Raw genomic sequence first — 21,984 nt, forward strand, 5'->3', positions numbered from 1 at the left:
GAACTCCATCAGAGATTTTTTTTGTGTGTGTGTTTGGCAGTCAGGACACAACATGTGTTCTATTTCTGACATACAAAATAAACAAAACCACCAAAAGACAGTGTGTGATAAATGTATCTACCTGCATCAGTACAGACTGAGGGGCGGTTTGCTGTGATGCCTGGGGAAGCTGCACATGCAGTAAGGGCTGTCCCTGCAGCTGTGACTGCTGTTGTTGGTGCTGCTGCTGCTGAAGCAGCAGCTGCTGTTGCTGCAGGACTTGGAGCTGCAGCCTCATCTGCGACTCCTGAAGCTGGCGCTGCAACTCCTCAATCTTCTTGGCCTGGGCCTTGATCAGGTCGTCGCTTAAGGACGGCAGGGTGACAGTGGTGGAGGTGGTGGTGGTGGTCTGGCCCAAGCCCATGGTGCCCACAGAGAGTTGTGGGGGCTGAGGGGGGGCAGCTGGCACCATGGCGGTGGGCAGGAGGCCGGGCATGGTGGTGGTGGTGCATGGGACCTGGCTGTGGGACAGCACGGCCTGGGGCTGGGGCTGGGTGTGGATCTGGACCACCTGGGGCTGGCCGCTCAGCTGGGTGGGCATAGACACCTGCTGGCGCAGCTGGGCCTGTTTCTGTGCCTGCTGGGTCTGCAGCTGGGCCTGGTGGACCTGCAGCTGGGACTGCAGCTGCTGCAGCTGCTCTAACTGCACCAGGGTCGTCTGCGTGTTCACCTGCAGCCCAGCACAGAACACAGTCATTGCCCAGCCTTGCCTTCTGTACAGTGGAAAGACTTAAACTATCTTTCCCTCACTCCCTGTGCCTGCCTACCTCATGTATACAATGACCTGTTTTGATACTGTTACAGACACATTTCAGGCACCAGTCATTAAAAATTTCAATATCTTTCTTTGCCATGTGTGGAACGTGCACATAGAGAGATCTTTGAGACTCCTCCTGACTTTCTAGTTCTTTCTCAGTTCATCTGCACAATTCCTAGTTAATCAGTGGCAAACACGCCATCAAGACCTTCTCAAAGGGTCTGACAACCTTGCCACACTTCTCTCTCTTTATCAACCTCAAAGGAACTGTTTGTAACTCTGTTTCAGAGAATGCACTGAAACAGTCCCAATTACTTTGTCTAATAGAGAAAATACCTTTTCAAGCAAGTGACAAAAAGTGGAAAGCAATCGAGAGAGGGAGGAGAGCAGATATGTGTAAATAAATGCACACAAGTTGTGCACCCCCAAGGTTGAATGAGTATTCATGTGTGAGAATGTACATGGGTGTGTGTGTGCTGCATGCAGAAGAGAGCGAGAGAGAAAAAGAATGTAAGGGTATGTATCCAACACAAGGAGGGAAGATCCCCCCATCTAACCTGGTGCTGCTGAACAGCAGTGCTGTGCTGTTTGACAAGGTTCGGGGGCAGCTGTGAGATGGGCACCGTGACGGCCTTGAAGTCCGACAGACTGGCCCCAAGATCCATGGGCTCCACATCCACAGAGGGCGTCCTCATGTCCTGGTCAGTGGCCGAGGGCGGGCGAGACTGCTCCATGGGCTGCGCTGTGGATGGTCCCGGAGCAGAGGCTGGCGATGGACTGCTGAGCACAGAGCTGCTGAAGGTCAGGTTGACCGGGGGAGGGGAGGTGATGCTGAAGATGTCTGGCGACATGGGGTTGCTGTGTCCTTCCACGGAGGCTGGGGAGGAGGACGGGGAAGGGGAGATGACGCCTGTCACCATTGGCTCCTCCTTCATGGACTTCATGCCGAGGGCAGAGGCCATGGAGGTGGTGACAGGAGGGGAGGCCACTGTGGAGGCCTGCAGGAAGTGCTCCCCACTGGGCTCCTTCTTGATGTGCAGGCCCGGTGGGGTGGGGGTGGGAGCCGGTCGTGGAGGGCTGGGGGAGGGATTCTTGGACCCTAGCGGGGACTTGGAAACCATGCTGCTGGGTGTCCCCCCGGCAGACACCTCAGTGTACGGCCTCAGTCGCTCTATCAGCTGTGGCTTGGAGCCTGACACGGGCAGATTTCTCTTTTTCAACTCCGCCTTCAAGTCAGCCACTTTGAGATCCTCCAGATTCACTGTGATCTTTGGCATTGTTAAGGCCGCCAGGGACACAGGGTTGGCCTTGGTGCCCTGGCTTGGGATAGAGCGGGAAGCAGAGGATGTTGAGACGGCTGCAGAAACAGTCTGGGATGATGGAGGAGGTGGAGGAGGGGGAGGAGGAGGAGGAGGTGGAGGCAAGGAGGCAGGTGATGGAGGGACTGAGGGGGAGGCCTGCAGGGACTGGGGTGGGCCCACCATGGTGTGCGATGACGAAGGCTGGGCGGTGGACATCACAGGGGCTGTCACCACCATGGTGGTCACTGTGGCAGTCGCTGCAGAGGTCGCACTCTGGGAGGTGGCCACTCCCATCATCTGACTGTCCAGCCCCAGTTTCTGAGAAGCCATGGAAGACGCAGCAGCACTGGACATGTTCTTCTGCTGGAACTCCAGCTGCCACTGCAGGAAGAGCTGCTGCTGCTGCAGCAAGATGTGGTACGGGGTCTCCACATCTTTGCCGCTCTGAGCCTGGCTCTTCACCACGTTGGGGGGACCCTTGTACTCGTGAAACTTGATCACTTTCGCCTTGGATGCCTGTTTCTGCTTGGGCTTTTTGGGCCGGACCTTCCCACCACCGGCACTGCTGCTGGTGCTGCTGATGGTGGAGGAGGGGCTTGGTTTGGACGACAGACTGCCCAGCCCCGAAGTGGACGGGCCGGCAATTTCTGGCGAGGACAGGCCAGGAGATAGGCTGCTGCTGAGGAAGGTGGAAGGAGGAGACGTGAGCTGCAGGCTCTTGGTGAACGAGGAGGCGATGGGGCTCTTGTGCAAGGACAGCTCTGAAGCCGAAGCCAGAGAGTTGGGGCTGCTGATGTCAGACAGGCTGGACTCATCCACAGAGGGTGAGGGGACGTCGTCACTGCTGACACTCTCCTCGTCAAACGTGAAGCGGCGAAGCCGGCTGTTTGGATCTTCTCCTTCACACGTCCTGTTAAACTGCAGCTTCCCATCTGCAAGATCCATGTAACAGGCATAAGCTTGGCTGAAATAAAATGTTCTCTGCAGTTCATGGTCTTTTTTTTTTTTTGCTGGACAAATTCATATGGCTCACTACCTCCAAAGACACAGGAACACATACAAAAACAACTAGCTAGCTAGTTAATTAACTGGTAAAGAAAAATTTCAGCAACTAATGAATGAACCAACCATTTATTCACTTATATGATCTACCAACTGTAAACACCAAAAAGACTGAAAAATACAACCACATTAGCAAGAAAAAAAAAAGCTTTGATTTTAACAAAGCATTTTAAATCATACATAGGTTCCATATACTCATCATGTACTTCAGAACAGAGATCAGTATGGAGAGAAACCTAGTCCTTCAAACATATCTGGCAATACATAACCTAATCAACCAACAGATTTCCTTGACTGTGTCTAATACAACCTGTGAACACTGATGAGCACTGACAATGGCAGGGGACAGGCTGGAACATGTCCTGTGGACCACTGACCTTTGATGGCCTCAGACAGCTCATCGGAGGAGACGAGGATGTTGCCCTGCACCAGTTCCAGGGGCCCAGGGCGGGCAGACAGCTTGTCGTTCAGCCCATCCAGAAGTCGTGCCCGCTTCAACTCCCGCTGTCGCCCGACCAGAGAAGGGTCCAGAGAGCCAGTGTCTGGGTAAAAACCAGGGCACCACTTTATCAAAGTGTCTCTGCAGATTCCACCTTGGCTATGTTCGGTGACTGAAAGATGCTAAATTCTACAATGTGATCCTTGTGTTAGAATGACTGTATTGGGTGGAGAAGTCTGCTTTCCGAATTCAGAAGGTTCCACTGCTGATATAGTCGGCATTGTCTTTTTTTTTCTTTTTTTGTTCCAATGCTGATATGGTCATCACCGTCTCTAATGCTGATATGGTCATCATTGTCTTTTTTTTTGTTCCAATGCTGATATGGTCATCATTGTCATACAGAAAATTGAAAACGGAATGGGAAGCCCAGAGTGGCATAAGGCAATGTGCAACTTTCAGATTAAAAAACTCACATGGTCATACTGCCCAGGACATGCAGGTGTTAAGGGAAATGAGCGAGCTGACAGACTTGCTGGTAACGCAACACCAATGAGCGGCCTACATCTAGGAAAATCGGAAATCTTCAGAAAAGTCAAAGAATATCAAAAAGAACAGGTACAAGGCCATCACACCATCGATCGCCTCAAAGAAATAAAAGCAGAGAGAGGGAGTGGCCGTAAGTCTAACATGAAAGGCAGAGCACGATGCTTTGCTAATCAAACAAATATCGGCATCATTTCCAAACCAACATTGCGCAAATTTCTTCAAAACGGAACAGAGTCTCTGTGGGCTTTTCCAAATACAATAGACTGAGCAACACACTATACGTCACGTTCTTGGCATCAGAGATCTTTTCCCATCCCTCTTGCTGCCAATCAGTGGCAGCCTCTGTGTGTGTGTGTATGTGTGTGTTTGTGTGCATGTGTGGGTCTGTATTTTTGAGTGCGTTTGTGCATGCGCGAGAGTGTAAGTGTACACAAGTGTCAGTAGAGTTCTGTGCACGTGCGTGTGTGTGTGTGTGTGTGTGTGTGTGTGTGTGAGGGGGAGGTGGGGGTGCGGAGGGAGGTGGGGTAGAGGATGAGGTATGTGAGTGTATGCATGCCTACACTGTGGGAGCAACAGGATATTGGAACGTATATATATATATATATATATATATATATATATATGTACATATGTGTGTGGAGATATGGGCATATGTGTGTGCGCTTGTACAAGTAAGTGTTCATCTGTGTGTGTGTGTGTGTGTGTGTGTGTGTGTGCCGTGGAAGCTGTGATACGTAGACTAGAAATGAGTGTGTGGAGGGTAGAGGAGGGGGTAGAGGAGGTGCAGGGTAATGTGTGTGGTGTGTGTGTGTGTGTGTGTTGGAGCTCACGTACGTTTATATGTATTTGACTGTGCTTTCATATCTGTGAAACTGCGTGTTCGGTGCATATCTGTTATGCATGTGTGGGTGTATATGTGAATGTGTGTCTTAATGTTTTACATCTATTTGCTTTTTTTTTTTTTTTTTTTTTTACATTATAGTTATTATTTATTTATTTATTTGTGTAAGCTTATCTATCATTTATTCACCTTTTTTTTTCTTTTCTTTTTTTCCCCTCAAGGCCTGACTAAGCGCGTTGGGTTACGCTGCTGGTCAGGCATCTGCTTGGCAGATGTGGTGTAGCGTATATGGATTTGTCCGAACGCAGTGACGCCTCCTTGAGCTACTGAAACTGAAACTGAAACTGTCTCTTCTTTTCACTTAATTTGTTTATGGATTAGAGTTTGATTCATATTTTCGTTTTTGATTATAAAAAATTCACTGACATAAGACATTACAATAAAGATGAGGACAACAGCTAATCAACTTCAATAATACTGACGTGGAAAGTCGACTACAAAGCTGTAAACAAACAGTTCACTGCCACTGCCATTGCAGCAGTAAAAAACCAACAACAACAAAATCATTGGAGGTTATTGAAACATCAGTAAAAACACTCTTCTCTGACAAACAGGACAGAGGTGAATATAATAAGCAACAAGATATAATGAGGCCCAGCCAACTTCTCTGTATCTATTGTCACACATCATGGGGAGGATAAAGAACTGTATTCACCAGGTCCTGCTGGCTATCTGTTCCTCAACAGAGTTGCAGTCTGGCCAACAATACCCAACCAAGCAACAGACTAGGATTTCATTGTTCATTGCTTCTTTCTCTGCACTATCATAATCATGTGAAACTGCAAGAAGTTTGCACTTTCCTAGCCATCCTTCAGTCTGTCTTCCAACAATAGTCTGAAAAATATAAAATCTGTAAAATGTGTGGGTCAAGAGGTAATGTTAAGAGAGACAGACAAATTTAATGTACTGACTTTGCTGGCATTTTTTCTATCTCCATCTTTTGCCTGTTTATGATTACTGTTAAAAATTAGTTTAAGCTTACACCGTTTGGTTTTTTTTTCTTCAATTCCAAATAAAAAACAATGAAATGCAATTTTGAACTGACACTTTTTTTTATGACCTTAGACGGCTCTCATCTTCTGTTATACTTTGAACAACAAGAATGAATGACAGTTTTTCTTCTGATTTGTCGTATTTCTTTTTTCTTCTTTGCAAATGTAAACACATGCACACCAGTTTCCTCACAGCAGAATAAAACCGCTGGCAATTTGGGGCAGGGCTCTACCCAACACAGGTGTGGCCAGAAGAGCACAAACATCTGCAGTGAAGCAGCTCATCAGCAAAGAAGGATACACTTTAAACACACACAATTTCCAATCCAACGTGTGTGTGTGTGTGTGAATCACAGTCTGTGTGTGTGTGTGTGTGTGTGTGTGTGTGTGTGTGTGTGAGAGAGAGAGAGAGAGAGAGAGAGAGAGGAGAGAGAGAGAGAGAGACAGTGTGTGTGTGCGCGTGCGTGCACGCGCATGTGTGCATGTGTGTGTGTGCACCCAAATATCACCGCAGGGTACGCTTTACGAAACACTGGCAGATGTATGTGCACCTTGCCTCCTTTCTCTGGGGAATCTGGCACTGGCAATCAACAACATTTGAGCAATGAAAAGGGAAGGGGGGGCGCTGGTTAAACTTGTGATTAATGATGACTCAGCAGCTCAGGCGGATTTGTTTGGCACTTAATTATCGCCCACAATTCAGTCGGCTTTCCTCTTTTTTTTTTTTTTTGTTTTTAAGGAAGTGGACGTGATAGGCAACTGGTGTTTAGAGACTGTTAGATGGATGCATTTTAAGTCACTGAGCCCAGGAAGAAGATGGCAGAATGGCTAAGACACTCAGCTGCCAATACAGAGAGTCCGTGGGGTGTGGGTTTGAATCCCACTCTCGCCCTTTCTCCCAAGTTTGACTGGAAAATCAAACTGAGCGTCTAGTCAATCGGATGAGACAGTAAACTGAGGTCCCGTGTGCAGCACCCACTTGGCGCACTGAAAAAGAACCCATGGTGACGAGAGTCTTGTCCTCCGGCAAATTTATGTAAAAGGAAATCCACTCTGATATGTACACAAATATATAAACATGCACTCAAGGCCTGACAAGCGTGTTGGGTTATGCTGCTGTCCGGCATCTGCCTAGCAGATGTGGTGTAGTGTATATGGATTTTTCCGAATGCAGTGACGCCTCCTTGAAAAACAAACTGAATCTGAGCCCTGCGCTCGAGCAGTGCTCTGGAGTCAAAATTCATTTCATCAAAATGGGTTTCACATGCACTGACCGCAAAGAAAGGGAACATCTTCCACAGCATTTCCACATGTTTCCACACATAATTTGGAGGAAAAGCACTATATTTTCTGTGTTTTTTCCTGCATCAATATGGAAGCCTGCCCAGGCTGTAAACTCCCCAGGGTCAAATGTGTTATTTAAACTGCCTCGATCATCATTACACAAACCAAGACTGCTCCGATTCCTCCTGTTCTGGAACCTCTTCACAAAACCATCACGGCTGCCACTGACTAATAATCATTTGCAAAAAAAATTTTTTTTAAACATCAATCAGTGCCTGCCAAGTCAAACTTCTGCTGAAAGCTAGAAAGCTTACTAAAAAAATCCCCCCCCCCCCCCCTTGCTTTCGAAACCACACAATTTGTTAGGGGTTGGGGTTAGGGTAGGTCTTTCACCCCTAAATGAATGTTCCCATATATATGTGCATCTACACACATGCATATGCATTCACACACACACACATACATTTACAGGTATATAAAATTGTATAGCATGTATTACCCTGAAGAACATCATTGAGTTTGTACCTTCAAGGATGTGCTGCTTTACCAGTTCACTCCGGTCTGGCCTCTGCTGTATCTTGTGGCGAAGAAGATCTCCTGTCTGTCAACGAAGGAGTAATAAAACAAACCTTCAGTCTCTCTGTCACAACTAGGTAACTTGTGAACACACAAGTTAAAAAAAACAAACAAACAAAAAACAACAAATTTCAATCTGTGCAAGACACATGTTGGTTTGGAAGACACAATGAGATATGAAAAAAAAGAGGAACAAATAAATCAGACAGCTAAAAAAAATCAACAATAAATGGCACCAGAAATTCTTATTTATAAGTATAGTGCTGCATTTATCTTTAAAAAGAACAATGCTGATATGGTATTTCACTTAGCTGGAGTGTGCTGTTAAAAAAAGAAAAGAAAAAAAAAAGCACATTCCCTCTGCACATCATCTCAACTGCTGTAACTAAACAGAAAATGTTTCTTGTCTTCCAAATAACAACTGTGCACCAGTCCTGGGCGTGACATGGTCACCACTACTGAAAACCAAATGGTTCCCTAAACCTGACAGAGGTGAGCAGATTTTGCAACATATAATTATTGTCAAAACCAAAATATATTTCACTGTATGAAATATTGATGTAACTGTAAAAAAAAAGAAAAAGAAAAGAAAAGTTTATATTTCTTTTTCTCTCTCCCCATTTCTGTTTGTGAAACTAACATTCTTGTCTTTAAATTTTTTATGTGAATACTTTTTCACATCAGACTCCAGTTCTGTGGGACATAGGACTTAACAGAGAATGTGGAGGGAGTGAAACAGAGACACAGAGACTTAAGGCTTAGGAAGAAAGAGTGAGACTGAGACACAGACAGAGAGACAGAGTGACAGATATATATATATATATATATATATATATATACATATATATATATATATATATATATATATACAGAGAGAAAGAGAGAGAGAGAGAGCACATCCCGTGTAACAGGCAAGTAAATCAGATCAGATAGCCATCAGCATCACACGCATGCAGTCCAATTCAGTGCTATCACACAAACCAACAGCCCCTTGCAGAGGGGAGGGCGCATCTGCAAGGCACCGCATGCATACAAATCGAGGTAAACACAGAGAGGGGGAAAAGTGTTTACACCTTACGTGTTTACATCTTCCCCCCTTCGTCCACAACGTCCTTGGTGCATCAAAATACATCCATCATAAACCCCCATCATTCTGCCTCCTCTGTACACCCAAACAGCACATGGCTGCCATGATGAGCATCACAGGCCATGCTGTACAGCGCCAAGCTTCCCAACACTCCTGCCCATGCCAGTCTCATCATTTCTAAAAAAAAAACAACCTCTCAGGGACTTCAGAGAGTAGTCCACAACACACTGCATCAAAGAATGAATTACTGTTGTATTTACAAAAAGCGCTGAAAGAATGTCACTACTCTGTGGGCCGAAGTATGTTTGAGGAATGTCACTACTCTGTGGGTCGAAGTTTGAGGAATGTCACTACTCTGTGGGTCGAAGTATGTTTGAGGAATGTCACTACTCTGTGGGTCGAAGTATGTTTGAGGAATGTCACTACTCTGTGGGTCGAAGTATGTTTGAGGAATGTCACGACTCTGTGAGCTGAAGTATGTTTGAGGAATGTCACTACTCTGTGAGCTGAAGTATGTTTGAGGAATGTCACGACTCTGTGAGCTGAAGTATGTTTGAGGAATGTCACTACTCTGTGGGCTGAAGTATGTTTGAGGAATGTCACTACTCTGTGAGCTGAAGTATGTTTGAGGAATGTCACTACTCTGTGAGCTGAAGTATGTTTGAGGAATGTCACTACTCTGTGGGCTGAAGTATGTTTGAGGAATGTCACGACTCTGTGAGCTGAAGTATGTTTGAGGAATGTCACTACTCTGTGAGCTGAAGTATGTTTGAGGAATGTCACGACTCTGTGAGCTGAAGTATGTTTGAGGAATGTCACTACTCTGTGAGCTGAAGTATGTTTGAGGAATGTCACGACTCTGTGAGCTGAAGTATGTTTGAGGAATGTCACTACTCTGTGAGCTGAAGTATGTTTGAGGAATGTCACTACTCTGTGAGCTGAAGTATGTTTGAGGAATGTCACGACTCTGTGAGCTGAAGTATGTTTGAGGAATGTCACTACTCTGTGGGTTGAAGTATGTTTGAGGAATGTCACTACTCTGTGGGTCGAAGTATGTTTGAGGAATGTCACTACTCTGTGGGTCGAAGTATGTTTGAGGAATGTCACTACTCTGTGGGTCTTAGTTTGAGGAGTGTCAGTTTTTGTGGGTCACACTTTGAGGATTATCACTTCTTTGTGGGTCACTTTGAGGATTATCACTTCTTTGTGGGTCACACTTTGAGGATTATCACTTCTTTGTGGGTCACTTTGAGGATTATCACTTCTTTGTGGGTCACACTTTGAGGATTATCACTTCTTTGTGGGTCACACTTTGAGGAATGTGATGCCACTACTTTTTGGATCAAACCTTTGGAGTGTCTATTTTTGTGGGTCACACTTTGTGGTGTGTCAATTTCCATGGGCCACATCTCAAGGAATGTCACTAACTTGTGGGTCAAACTTTGAGGAGTGTCAATTGATGTGGGTCACACTTTGAAGAATGTCACTTCTTTGCGGGTCAAACTTTCCAGAATATAAATTTTTGTTGGTCACACTGTGAAGAAAGTCACTACTTTGTGGTCAAACTGTCCAGAATTGTCAATTTCTGTGGGTCACACTTTCAGGAGCATCACTACTTTTGGGGGTCAAACTTCCTGAGGAGTATCACCACTTTAACTATCATTTTCTTCACAGGAAGGAGGGGGAGGGGGATGGGGTGGGTGGGAGGTTGGGACCAGTCCTGACCTACAATCATAATTCCCAGAAGCCGCGCAGGGCCCATGAAATGAGAAGGCACAAGGCAAAGCCACGCAGCCTTGGGACGGACGCCAGCACAAACTACAAAGAGAGCTGATGGCGTTGGACAGATGGCATACTACTGCCTGCATGGCCTGTGCCAGCATGCTACACATTTACTGCGCCTTTGGCTGCTGAGAACTGTCTCATGCCGGGAATAACCTGGCATCAACGCTCTGGTGGAAGGGGGGGGGGGGGGGTTGGGGGGAGGGGATGACGGGGAGATGGGAAGGTGGCTGGGTGGCTGGGCTTCTGCCACCCGGTGCTTCTCCCTTAGCCAGCTCTGAGACATGGTGCTCAAGGCACAATGGATGTATAGGGACAATCAGTGTGAAAACTGGATTGCAGCAACTGTCTTGGTAAATAATGTCATAAATCTTCAAGGTAGAACCCCCCCGCCCCCCCTCCAATGCCTCCCTAAAAAAAAAAGGTACACAGGTGGAGGGAGCTGGGAGGAAGAGTAGAGTAGTGGGAGGGGGGAAGAGGCGGAGAAGAGGGTGTGTAAAAGGACTGGATGGAAGTGGAGAGAGTGAGTGAGAGAGAGAGAGAATGAGACAGGGGGCAAGAGAGAGAGAGAGAGAGAGAGAGCGGGAGAGAGATGGGGCAGGCAGACAGAGCAAGAGTGGCTCCCCGGGTCTATATGCAGAGCAGATGTCAGGAGCTGCAAAGTGAGCTGAGCAGAGAATGGCAGACCTCCCAGAACTGAACCAGCCAGGCAGAAAGGCTCCAGCTGAGCAGAAGTGATGGAGATGGACACGGATAGTGTGTGGATGATGACCCACACAGAGAGCCTAGTTACCATGTGGAAGACCTGTTCATCAACCACTCTCGCTCGTCAAGCTCCACTGCACTCTTGTTCTCTTTTCTTTTTCTTTTTTTATTTTTTTGTGTGTGTTAGGATGCATGTTCACACAGGCAGCAGGCTGAGTGCTCTTACAGGCTGGGCTCTGTGTCATGCAGGAATGCAACACTGTCACTTGCTAAAAAAAAAAAAAAAAAAAAAAAAAAAAATTATATATATATATACACACACACACACACAAAGATATATATAAATACACACACACACACACACACACACAAACACACACCACTGCTGACAGTGATTCTTACTGTTGAAACATATCCTGTATGCAGACTGAATTCTGGTATGTACAGGAGAGACAGGATAGATTCTTCCCAAATAGCTGAGGAAACGAAACCCCAAAGATTGCTCCTAAAATAATGTTTATATGTTCTTCCTGAAACAATGTCAAAACGAGGCCTTCAGACTGTCTGCTGATTGTTCCCAAATATATGAATCAGAATAAGTAAACGAGACCATTCCTTTGGAGAAAGCAGTGCACATGCAAAGCAATCAAATTTCCTTGACGGACAGTTCTATCAAAACTTACCTTTGCTCTTTCAAGCTGCTTCTGTGTCCCAGCATATGCTGGAGGTGTTGTCAAAGCTGGAAAACATGCATACCCACACTGTATTAAAGGCACTGGAAAATATGCATAGAAAAATAATATCAAAACTGATGCATACAGCACATACACAACGCATGTTACAAACAGTGAACACAGTAGCTGTCTCTGAATCCAGACATGATGTAGCAGAGTACATAATGCAATGCAAACAACAACCTGGTTGCCTGCAGCGGTTAAATCATATACTTGGACTGCCATGAAACACAGCTTACCTGACATGTGATGAGCATGTCCAGAAAGCTAAAATGACTAGGCTATGCAACTCATGAATGTCATACTGATGATCAAAACATTATTTATTCAGATAACACACAGTTACCAATTACAAATATGCTGCTGACAATGTACTGACAGTAGCTGCATAACAAACATGAAATAGAGACAACGCACGTACCACACTAAATACAAGCCAGTTCATTTGAAACACCCAAGAACACAACACTGAATAAGAAATCAAATAAACAAGAGTCCTTGACTTGGCAAGTTTACGTCTACAGCTGCTCACCCATCATGATGCACAGCCACATCATTCTGTAGTGTCATGAAAATAAAAACACTGCTGACAATCCACACAGCAGACAGCAGCTTCAAAATAACATCGTTTCTTAACTAAACACTGTAAGCATTTTTTTTTTTTTTTTTGTATAGAAGGCTAAATAAAGCAGCATTTGCTGATGCACCAACACCAGCGCTCAAACTGTGCACCATAACTGAAGAGTTTGAAGTTGCTGATGCTCCACTTCAAACCTGACACGCTACTCTTTCAGTTTGCATCAGGAAAAACACACATGAAAACCACACTGGCTATACATAAGTAGTACTCTCTGCTTGACCTAACTGTGGGAGATTCCAAGCAAACATGTACTCCGCAAATCCCCAGAGGGAAAGGGCAAAGCTTACAGATAAAGATCAGCATGGTCCAAACTTTGCAACCGACATAAAACTCATAAACACAAATGTACTGAGCTGCTGTCTGTGCTAAACGCAGGCCACTTAGGGCTAACAGGAAGGAAGGAAGGACGGACTGGCAGGTTTCCTGTGGCTTTCAATCAGTACTTGCTAATACTGCTTAGGGACAGAACCCACAGAGCCAGCAATGTTGCCACAGAACTGCAGACTGTCTTACACTTTCTGCAGGCACATTAAAGAACTAAATTAGATATGCAGCAAAACAGGCAGGTAATAAAGCACTAAAAGAAGGCCAGATACTTACGAGGATAGATGCCTCTCTCCACCAGTTCAGTCACAGATCGTCTCAGCATCAGCTTCCTCTTCAGTGCTGCAAGACAGAAGTACACTGCCCGTTTTGAAGTTAAACTGTGCGGTATCTGTTTTGCAATCGTTTTCATATTTCTGTCAGCAGTGTTTATACGCCCCTCTTCCCTTCCCCCACTCTTCTTCCCTCCTCTCCCTGAAATACTTCCGCTACCAGCCCAAATCTTTTTAGACTTAAAAAAAAAAAAAAAAAAAAAAAAAAAAAACTGAATGTGCTGTTTCAATATTTCAATCTATAAACAGCTATTTCAGTTTTTTAAAATCTTGAAGTTTTTATTCCTGATAGTTTGTTGGATCACCTGCCAAGTGCCATTTCCCGCAAAGGAATGTTCTTAAAAACATGAGCATATGATTTCCTCACCACCCCCAAAATTTCTTCTTGTGTGTTCTTCAAAGACTTAAAAAAAAATAATAATAATAAAAAAATAAATAAATAAATAAAAAAAAAGATTCCTTCCTTTTTCCTCTCTCTCTCTGTTTGTTGTTGGGTTGGATTGCATTGAGAAAGGCTGGCAGAGGAATGGGATGAATTAACAAATCAAGTTTGTTATGATCCATTTATTCATGAACTGTTCAGTTTGTTTTCATTACCAGTTGCTCCAGTTTGCTGTTCCACATGTTCGCTGTGTAAAAAGTTAGGAATGCAATAACTGATCACAATTTATTCATCTACCAGCTGCATCAGACAATAATGTGTTGCAACATACCGCTTAATTTTGCAAATAGGACCATCAGCATATCATGCCAATGCTCTTTTCAAAGAGCCCATGCTTTCTAAAAGAAAAAATCTTCTCACATCTACCAAGTGGATATCAGAGCATAATGCAGCATACATGTTGAAACTCAAATTCATGTCTAGATGGAGGTTACATCGGCTGCAAGGTAAACCTCTTGCTGTCAATATGAATTATGATTTTTACTGTAATAAAATAAAATAGAAATGGGAGTTGATTTTGTTTTTGTTTTTTCTCCTTAGGCTTATCATACTCATCAAGAGAAAACTGTGAGAAGAAGAAAAAAAAAATCCCCCAACCAACCAACCCACCTACTCTGACAACAGTCAGGGAGGGAGGGTTGAGGTAAGGACTGCTTTAGCCATTCACAAAACATTCCAAAAAACGTGAAAATACAAACGCCTAAAAAAGAAAAGAGAAAATGTTCAGAGCACAGATGAGGTTTTAACCAAGCAACAGAATCTTAATTACTTTTCAATACACACAGAAACATTATACAAAGTAGGGGTGGGGAAGCTGAAATGTGTGCTCCCATTAAAATTCTTCCTTTTTCTTTTTTCTCCCCAAAGTGAAAGCAATACGATGGGATGAATGGCTATCCATGCCTCTTATTTCTTTACAGTTAGAATCCAAAACCAAGAGCCCAGAGATATATCTTGTTCCCTCAGTTTCCCCAGCCCCAGCCATGTGCACACATTCTCTTGCCAAGCACACCTTCCATCCATCCTCTTCCCAACCACTAAAACTGGGCCTAAAAACCTGACGGACATAAACATGATGTGATGAGACTTTCAGAGTTGCCTCCCATCTTCTGAAGCAGTAAAAACTGTTTTCTGTGTGTGTGTGTGTGTGTGTGTGTGTGTGTGAGCGTGCGTGTGCGTTTGCACACAAGCATGTGCATTTACGCTTATGCGTGTGTGTGCACATCTGTTGTTTTATTTCATTTTCTTTTCACACACACCCCACCCCCCTTTTTTTTCTTCTTTCTAAAACACACATGAGAAAAACTGGAAAAGTAACGACATCATAAATGCCATCAGCTTCGTTACAACAGAGAAAACAATATTTCTAGGTGACACTACATATTAAATGAAGTGCCACTTGAGGTTTGCGGTGTGTAGAGCAGAGCAGAGATGCTCAGAGATGAAAAGTATCCCACCCACCCAGGCTCCCAACTGAAAACCCACAGCAGACACTACAGGAGCCGGTTGGCAAAACAATAGACGCATTTACAAAACAGCTGTCTGTATTTCAGACAAGGAGAGCATCGTGTGCTGCAGAAGCAAAACAAGCAGTTCTGTGGGAGCAGTAATAAACTCCGTTTTGTACCGAGAAACAGCAGCATACGCACGCACGCACGCACACGCACACAAAGTTGTTAATATTTCATGGTGATTATGTTGCTCTGTAAATTTTTATTCCTGAACTGCAGCCAGTCTACACTAGTGAAGATTTTGGAGTGATTTATTTTTCACCAGTCTTAGGGAATCTCTCTCTCTCTCTCTCTCTCTCTCCAAACCTTGGAAAACTGATTTTACATTGCAGTTAGACTTTAAATTCAATTTAAAAACAACCCATAAAAATGACCAAAACACCTGATCACTTGCATAACTCTTCACCTTGCAAAATGCAACGACATGAAGTTTAATATGCAGACATGCTGATGACTGAAGTCACAGGTTACAAGAGATCAGGAGGATCCCCCCAACCCCAACCCCTCCTCAATCGAAAAATTTTGTGAAATTGATGGCTTTTCTCACCTGGTCCTTGCCTTGAGAAGGGTACGAGTGTGGTGACTGAGGAGCAAACTGAGAGAGACAGGCAGACAGACAGGCAGACAGAGCGAGAGAGAGACATAGAGAGACAGACAAACAGACAGACATACAGACAGAGACAGTGATAAACCGAGAGAGAATAAGAGACAGAATGTGTGTGTGTGTGTGTGTGTGTGTGTGTGTAGAAATAGACAAAGGAACACAGACAGACCTGGAAAACAGGAGGAGGATACGAACAGAGTCAAACTGTCACAAGGGCAAACAGAAAGAACTGTCTGGATGCACAAGTGTACATACTCACTCACTCACTCACACACACACACACACACACACACACACACACACGATCCAGCAACATCTACTAACCACTGCATACATTGACAACTAGATACAGCTGTGACCTGGCCTCATGCCACAGGTTCTAGCAGCCACATGGTTCAGTCAACAATTACGGCAGACTCTCAAGGCCTGACCATGCTGTTGGGTTCATGTGAAAGTCAGGTATCTGCTACTCTTTTTTTTTCTTCTATTTTCTATTTCACAGAAAATGTGGTGCAGCGTGTATGATCACCCACTGGGTTTGATACCTCCTTGAAACTGAAATGGTTCAGACAACAGTCAAATCCAGCACACACACACACACACACACACACAGGCAACAAAGGAAAGGAAAAAGAGGGGAGGAGGATAGCAACAAAAGGACAGGGGGGGTGGAGGGGGTACGTAAAAGTTTGTGATCCTTCAAACCCTGTTCTTGTGACCTTGGGTTCTGTCATATCCACTTTCCCTGACATTTTCACTTTGAGTCCAGATTTCGTAATGTTCTGTTTGATCATTCTGACCCAAACAATGCACTGCTGATTTCTTAGCAGTTGAAGTCAGCAACTGTGCTGGACTCCTCTTGATTGGGGGCCTTATAGAGGTCTGACAGGATGAACTACTCAGTGTGTACTTCTGCAGCTGGGACTGCAACAGAGTTTGTCTGGCTGTGGCCAAGGATGGCTTAGGGATTGGGATATATGATGGCATAAGAAGAAGAGGAAGGGGGTTGGGGGTGCGGTGGGGGCATTCCTTCAGCTGACAGTGAGCCTGGAGAGTGGTGGCAACAGCACAGAAACCTGAAGAGTGTCAACAACATGGTCATAATCACACACACACACACATAGTACACAGAGACAAGTGGCACCAAGTGGGGGATCACAATTTAACTTTCAGACACCAACAGAGTGCATACAGCCGATAAGACGCAAGGAGCAGATTTCAGTTTTAACAGTCGCAGTCATCCGTTTTAACATCTTCCCACTCTAAGTGATATCAGCTGAGTTTTTAAAAGTTGCACCATGTGGGCCAGAAAATGAGGGTACTTACTTTCCTTGTTCTTGTCCATGGTGTGCTGTAGGGAGCCTTGGTCCAGAGACACCTGAGGGCTGGTGGGTGGGCCCGGGTCCCCGGACTCTCCCCCACTGGTCAGTCCTGTGTCCGCCGTGCCATTCCCGGCACCCACCGCTCCGTTCCCCTGCTGCTGCTGCTGCTGCTGTTGCTGTTGTGCTGCACGGGCCTTCTGCTCCGCTGCCAGCTTCTCCATGCGACAGTCCTTGCAGTAGATACAGTGGATGATCTGGATGGCGTCAGTGTCAAACTTGGTGGCCTTGCCTCCCCCACCACCATACAAGGGAGACCAGCCGCCGCTACCACTGGTCGAATCTGAGACAGGCAAATAAATGAAAGGGACTTCAGCAAAAAAATCAACAAGTAATAATAATAATAATAATGATAAAAACTTGTATAAGAGAATTGGGGAACATTTTTTGTGCAATGATACAGCTGTACATTTAACTGCTGTTCTGTCTGCTCAGCAGACTTCTCCATCTCTTAAAGTGTACCACATTTCTAGTCATCATCAACAGAAATATGCTGATCCAACAAAGAAGCTGCTTACATGCTCACAAATTATTTCATCTTTAGTTAGATCAGCTCCGCACCTCATCAGGTACTGCAAACCACTGTAAAAAAACTAGAATTCATCCAGGGTGGGATCATACATATTGTTCTGAACAGTTGCAATGGATCCAATGTTTGGTAGACTGTGTGAGAGAATAGGCTGGAGATCGCCGAACGACAAAGAGCTATCAGACTCTCCCTGGTTTTCAAGATTCACAATGACCTGTCAAATTAGACCAGTCCATTATCTGCACCAACCCCACATGGTGAAATGGAGTGAACTGGACACTCTGTAGCTGTATGTACAGTTTACAGACTTTCTGCTTTTGCTGCCAAAAACCAGTTTACAGACTTTCTGCTTTTGCTGCCAAAGACCAGTTTACAGACTTTCTGCTTTTGCTGCCAAAGACCAGTTTACAGACTTTCCGCTTTTGCTGCCAGTGTCAAAAATTTGCTTTCGCTGCTTAAGTCAAAGACCAGTTTACAGACTTTCTGCTTTTGCTGCCAGTGTCAAAGACCAGTTTACAGACTTTCTGCTTTTGCTGCCAAAGACCAGTTTACAGACTTTCTGCTTTTGCTGCCAGTGTCAAAGACCAGTTTACAGACTTTCTGCTTTTGCTGCCAAAGACCAGTTTACAGACTTTCTGCTTTTGCTGCCAGTGTCAAAGATCTGCTTTCACTGCTTAAGTCAAATATCAGTTTATACAGACTTTCTGCTGTTGCTGCCAAAGTCAAAGACCAGTTTACAGACTTTCTGCTTTTGCTGCCAGTGTCAAAGATCTGCTTTCACTGCTTAAGTCAAATATCAGTTTACAGACTTTCTGCTGCTGCTGCCAAAGTCAAAGACCAGTTTACAGACTTTCTGCTTTTGCTGCCAGTGTCAAAGACCAGTTTACAGACTTTCTGCTTTTGCTGCCAAAGACCAGTTTACAGACTTTCTGCTTTTGCTGCCAGTGTCAAAGATCTGCTTTCACTGCTTAAGTCAAATATCAGTTTATACAGACTTTCTGCTGTTGCTCCTTAAGTCAAAGACCACTTAACTCACTCAGTATGGCCAGTCCTCTCTTCTCCTCTACACAGACCCCTCGGATGTCCAGTGGGTGTCTGAATGACCCAACCTTTAGCTTCCGTCGTCAGAATTGTGGTATTCTTGGTCAACATTCACGTCTTCAGTATAAGAGCCTTCCACTTGCAATATTTTGGTGATGGTAATTGGGGTGAAACGCTGTTAACGTCATCTCTTTCGCCGTTCATATGGAGAGAGTTAAGGACTGCAATATTATAGCCTGAGGCTACCACCATAACCATCACTATTGTAGCTTCTCCCCCAAAAGCCTCTCCACCCTAAACTTTTTTTTTCTCCCTTTATTGAGATGTTTCTGGCTGGCACTACACCTTGTAGGGCTGAGGCCAACTCCAGTCTTTCAGAATGAAAAGTGATGGAGGTAACCCTCTGTCTGCCCCACCACTAGATGACAAGACAAACAGGGCCACTTTTGTTTTGAATTTGTACAGGGAGATTTGTCATCTCCTTTCCCTGGTAGCCCCCTAAAACACCATAAAGCAACTGGCCATGGAACACAAATGAAGGTGAAAATAATGCAACCATGTTAAATTACAGTTGAAAAACTTTAAAGTTTCAGTTTCAAGGCAGGGTAGAAACAAGGGGACTTACCCATACAAGATACAACATTTTTCCTCTAAGTTTGACCCACAGAGTAGTGACACTCAAGTGTGACCCATGAATTACTGACACACCTCTACTACTGCCCACCCCCCAACCCCCTTCAGGAAGCATCTACCTCATGGTTTGGCTGTATGCCAAATTCCACTTGTCACTCAAATGACTTCTGTGAATCTTTCCCTTGCAGGTCTTTCAAAGGTATTAAATGTTCACCAGATGGAAATCTTGTCTTCATCATTATCCAGGTGTGAAAGTCCAACAAGGAGAGAAAGATACCAAGCTATAACACCAACAATCAATACGAAGCAATACCACACACACAAACATCCCCCCACCCCCATAAAACAAACAACGAACAAAACCTTTCACAAAAAAATCCTATACATAAAACTGTTAACGCTGTCGCTTCAAAGTATGAGATGGGAAGGTAAATGCATTAAATTCACACACACATATTACCTGACAGGAAGAGAGACAAACAAACGGACAGAGACAGAGGACGCTGATTTATCTTAACCAACTGGCAAAAAAAGCCACAAAAAGATTTATGATGGAATAATAGAAACTGCAGATGCTAGGGTATCAACGACAGAACAACATCCTCTGTGACCAAACAGCAGAACATAACACACACAAACACCGTTCCCACTTTGATGTTTTTCAACTTGACACCTTAATACAACTGTGCTTCTTCTTCTTCACACTCAATTGACATCCTGCTGCAAACTCAGAGACACCCAACAGGCTATAACCCTTTCCCCAGTCACCCTTTTTATGAAAGGGTGGGGAGGGAGGGGCCGGGTGGGGGGGGGGGGGGGCAAAATCTGCACAAATCCCCAAGTGTACCCGCCATGCCAACAAGGCACGTGCCATTTCCTCAAACAACTCTCCCCATGCACGTACAGGCAGAGGAAGCAGCTGTGTGCTGCGCTGTGTGTGCACAAAGATTGGAGAAGATGCACACCTGACAAAAGCATGCTGTGCTGCTCCACAACTCTGTATAGGTCACAGACACTGGGACCTGAGGGAAGTCTGCCTGTGCAAGGGGGTGAGGGGTGTGTGGGGGGGGACTGGGGGGGGGGGACTGGAAGGAAGGAAGCAGGCCTGTTCCCTGCCTGTGTCAGTCATGGCTTCCGATCCATACACTGCACTCTGCCCAGCACCTCACCTGCATGCAGGGTGACAAAGCCCTGGCCACCTGTGTGATGACTGTTCAGCTCACAGACCATCACAAGGGCAGCAGGGACGTACTGAACCATACAAACAGAAACCTTTTGAGGCTGGCTCTTCCATCTTCATGTGGAAGTGGTAAAATTAGTATTGAAAATGCTCAAGAACAATGAATGTCTCAAGTTTGGGAAATGGGATGATAACTTGGGAACTTATCCTGACCACTTCTGAGCTGCTTGAGGCATGTTGGCTAAGTGCCTGACTCTTTTCAATGCAGGAAGAAAAAAAACAAGAAAAAACAACAATAACAACAAAAAGAAGAAAAGAAATCACCTGTGAGCAAACATCATCTTCATAAATATCCACCAATACAAAACCAGAAGCACTGCCAAACTCTGTGACAGAAACGAGCAGTGCACTCACACCTCCACATACTGACAAATCCAGCAAGAAGGAAAGCACACCCTAAATGCACACACCCCCTTCTCTGTCTTCTGATAGCTGGGACTGTAAGCTTTACTCCCAGAGTATCATCTCTGCTCCAAGGAAGGAGGGGTGGAGGATGGGGGGGATAGAAGCAGAGGGAGTAGTAAGATAAGGGGGTCACAGTTGCTGATATGAAAATATAAAACAGAAACATGGTGCCCACAAAAGGAACAGAAGCTACCTTTTTTTCTCACCCACACATGAAACAGACACAGTGCACGGTTCACACTCAAGAAGCGAACTCTTTTCCCATGCTCCAAACTGTCAACAAATGACATATTGTGGCACACAAGCCACAGTAAACACAAGTGCTTTTCTTCCCTTGAAAACGCCCCTAAAGTACCTGTCAATGTTGTTGTTTTTCTGTAATTGTTGTTGTTCCCCCTCTTTCCCTCCTGAAACAGCCCCCAAATGTTTTAGTTTCTATCCTTTTCATGCCGAATGGGTGGGGTGGTTGGAGTGAGAAGGTGGGAATGAAGATGCAAGAAAGATAATACATCCCCTGGGTAATACATCATTCACTCCAAACTGAAGTTAGATATGCAGCACAACATTCATTAAAACAAATGTGTGGTCAAAGGAAACAGATGGTCAAAAGGTGGTGTTAAGATGCCCTACTTATTTTGCGTATGTTTCTTTCTTTCCTTAAGTTTAGCACCTTTTCACTGTTAAGTGACATTCAACAGG

The 21,984-nt window shown here is 44.9% G+C and overlaps 1 protein-coding gene across 5 annotated transcripts in view; it reads right to left on the reverse strand.

Annotated features, from left to right (window-relative positions):
• Nucleotides 1-21,984, reverse strand: part of LOC143275933 (uncharacterized) — a 105,493-nt gene that overhangs the window by 10,512 nt on the left and 72,997 nt on the right. For all 5 annotated transcript variants that reach the window (XM_076580466.1, XM_076580620.1, XM_076580545.1 and 2 more), the window contains 7 exons: nucleotides 17,385-17,720; nucleotides 13,446-13,511; nucleotides 12,155-12,210; nucleotides 7,847-7,922; nucleotides 3,537-3,701; nucleotides 1,354-3,029; nucleotides 122-709 (listed from right to left, as the gene is read on the reverse strand). In XM_076580466.1, the coding sequence (XP_076436581.1) occupies nucleotides 122-709; nucleotides 1,354-3,029; nucleotides 3,537-3,701; nucleotides 7,847-7,922; nucleotides 12,155-12,210; nucleotides 13,446-13,511; nucleotides 17,385-17,601 (2,844 nt within the window). In that variant the 5' untranslated portion in view covers nucleotides 17,602-17,720. The remainder of the gene's footprint in view (nucleotides 1-121; nucleotides 710-1,353; nucleotides 3,030-3,536; nucleotides 3,702-7,846; nucleotides 7,923-12,154; nucleotides 12,211-13,445; nucleotides 13,512-17,384; nucleotides 17,721-21,984) is intronic.

The sequence above is a fragment of the Babylonia areolata genome, chromosome 1 (genome assembly GCF_041734735.1).
Source record: "Babylonia areolata isolate BAREFJ2019XMU chromosome 1, ASM4173473v1, whole genome shotgun sequence".
Classification (NCBI taxonomy): Eukaryota; Metazoa; Mollusca; class Gastropoda; order Neogastropoda; family Buccinidae; genus Babylonia; species Babylonia areolata.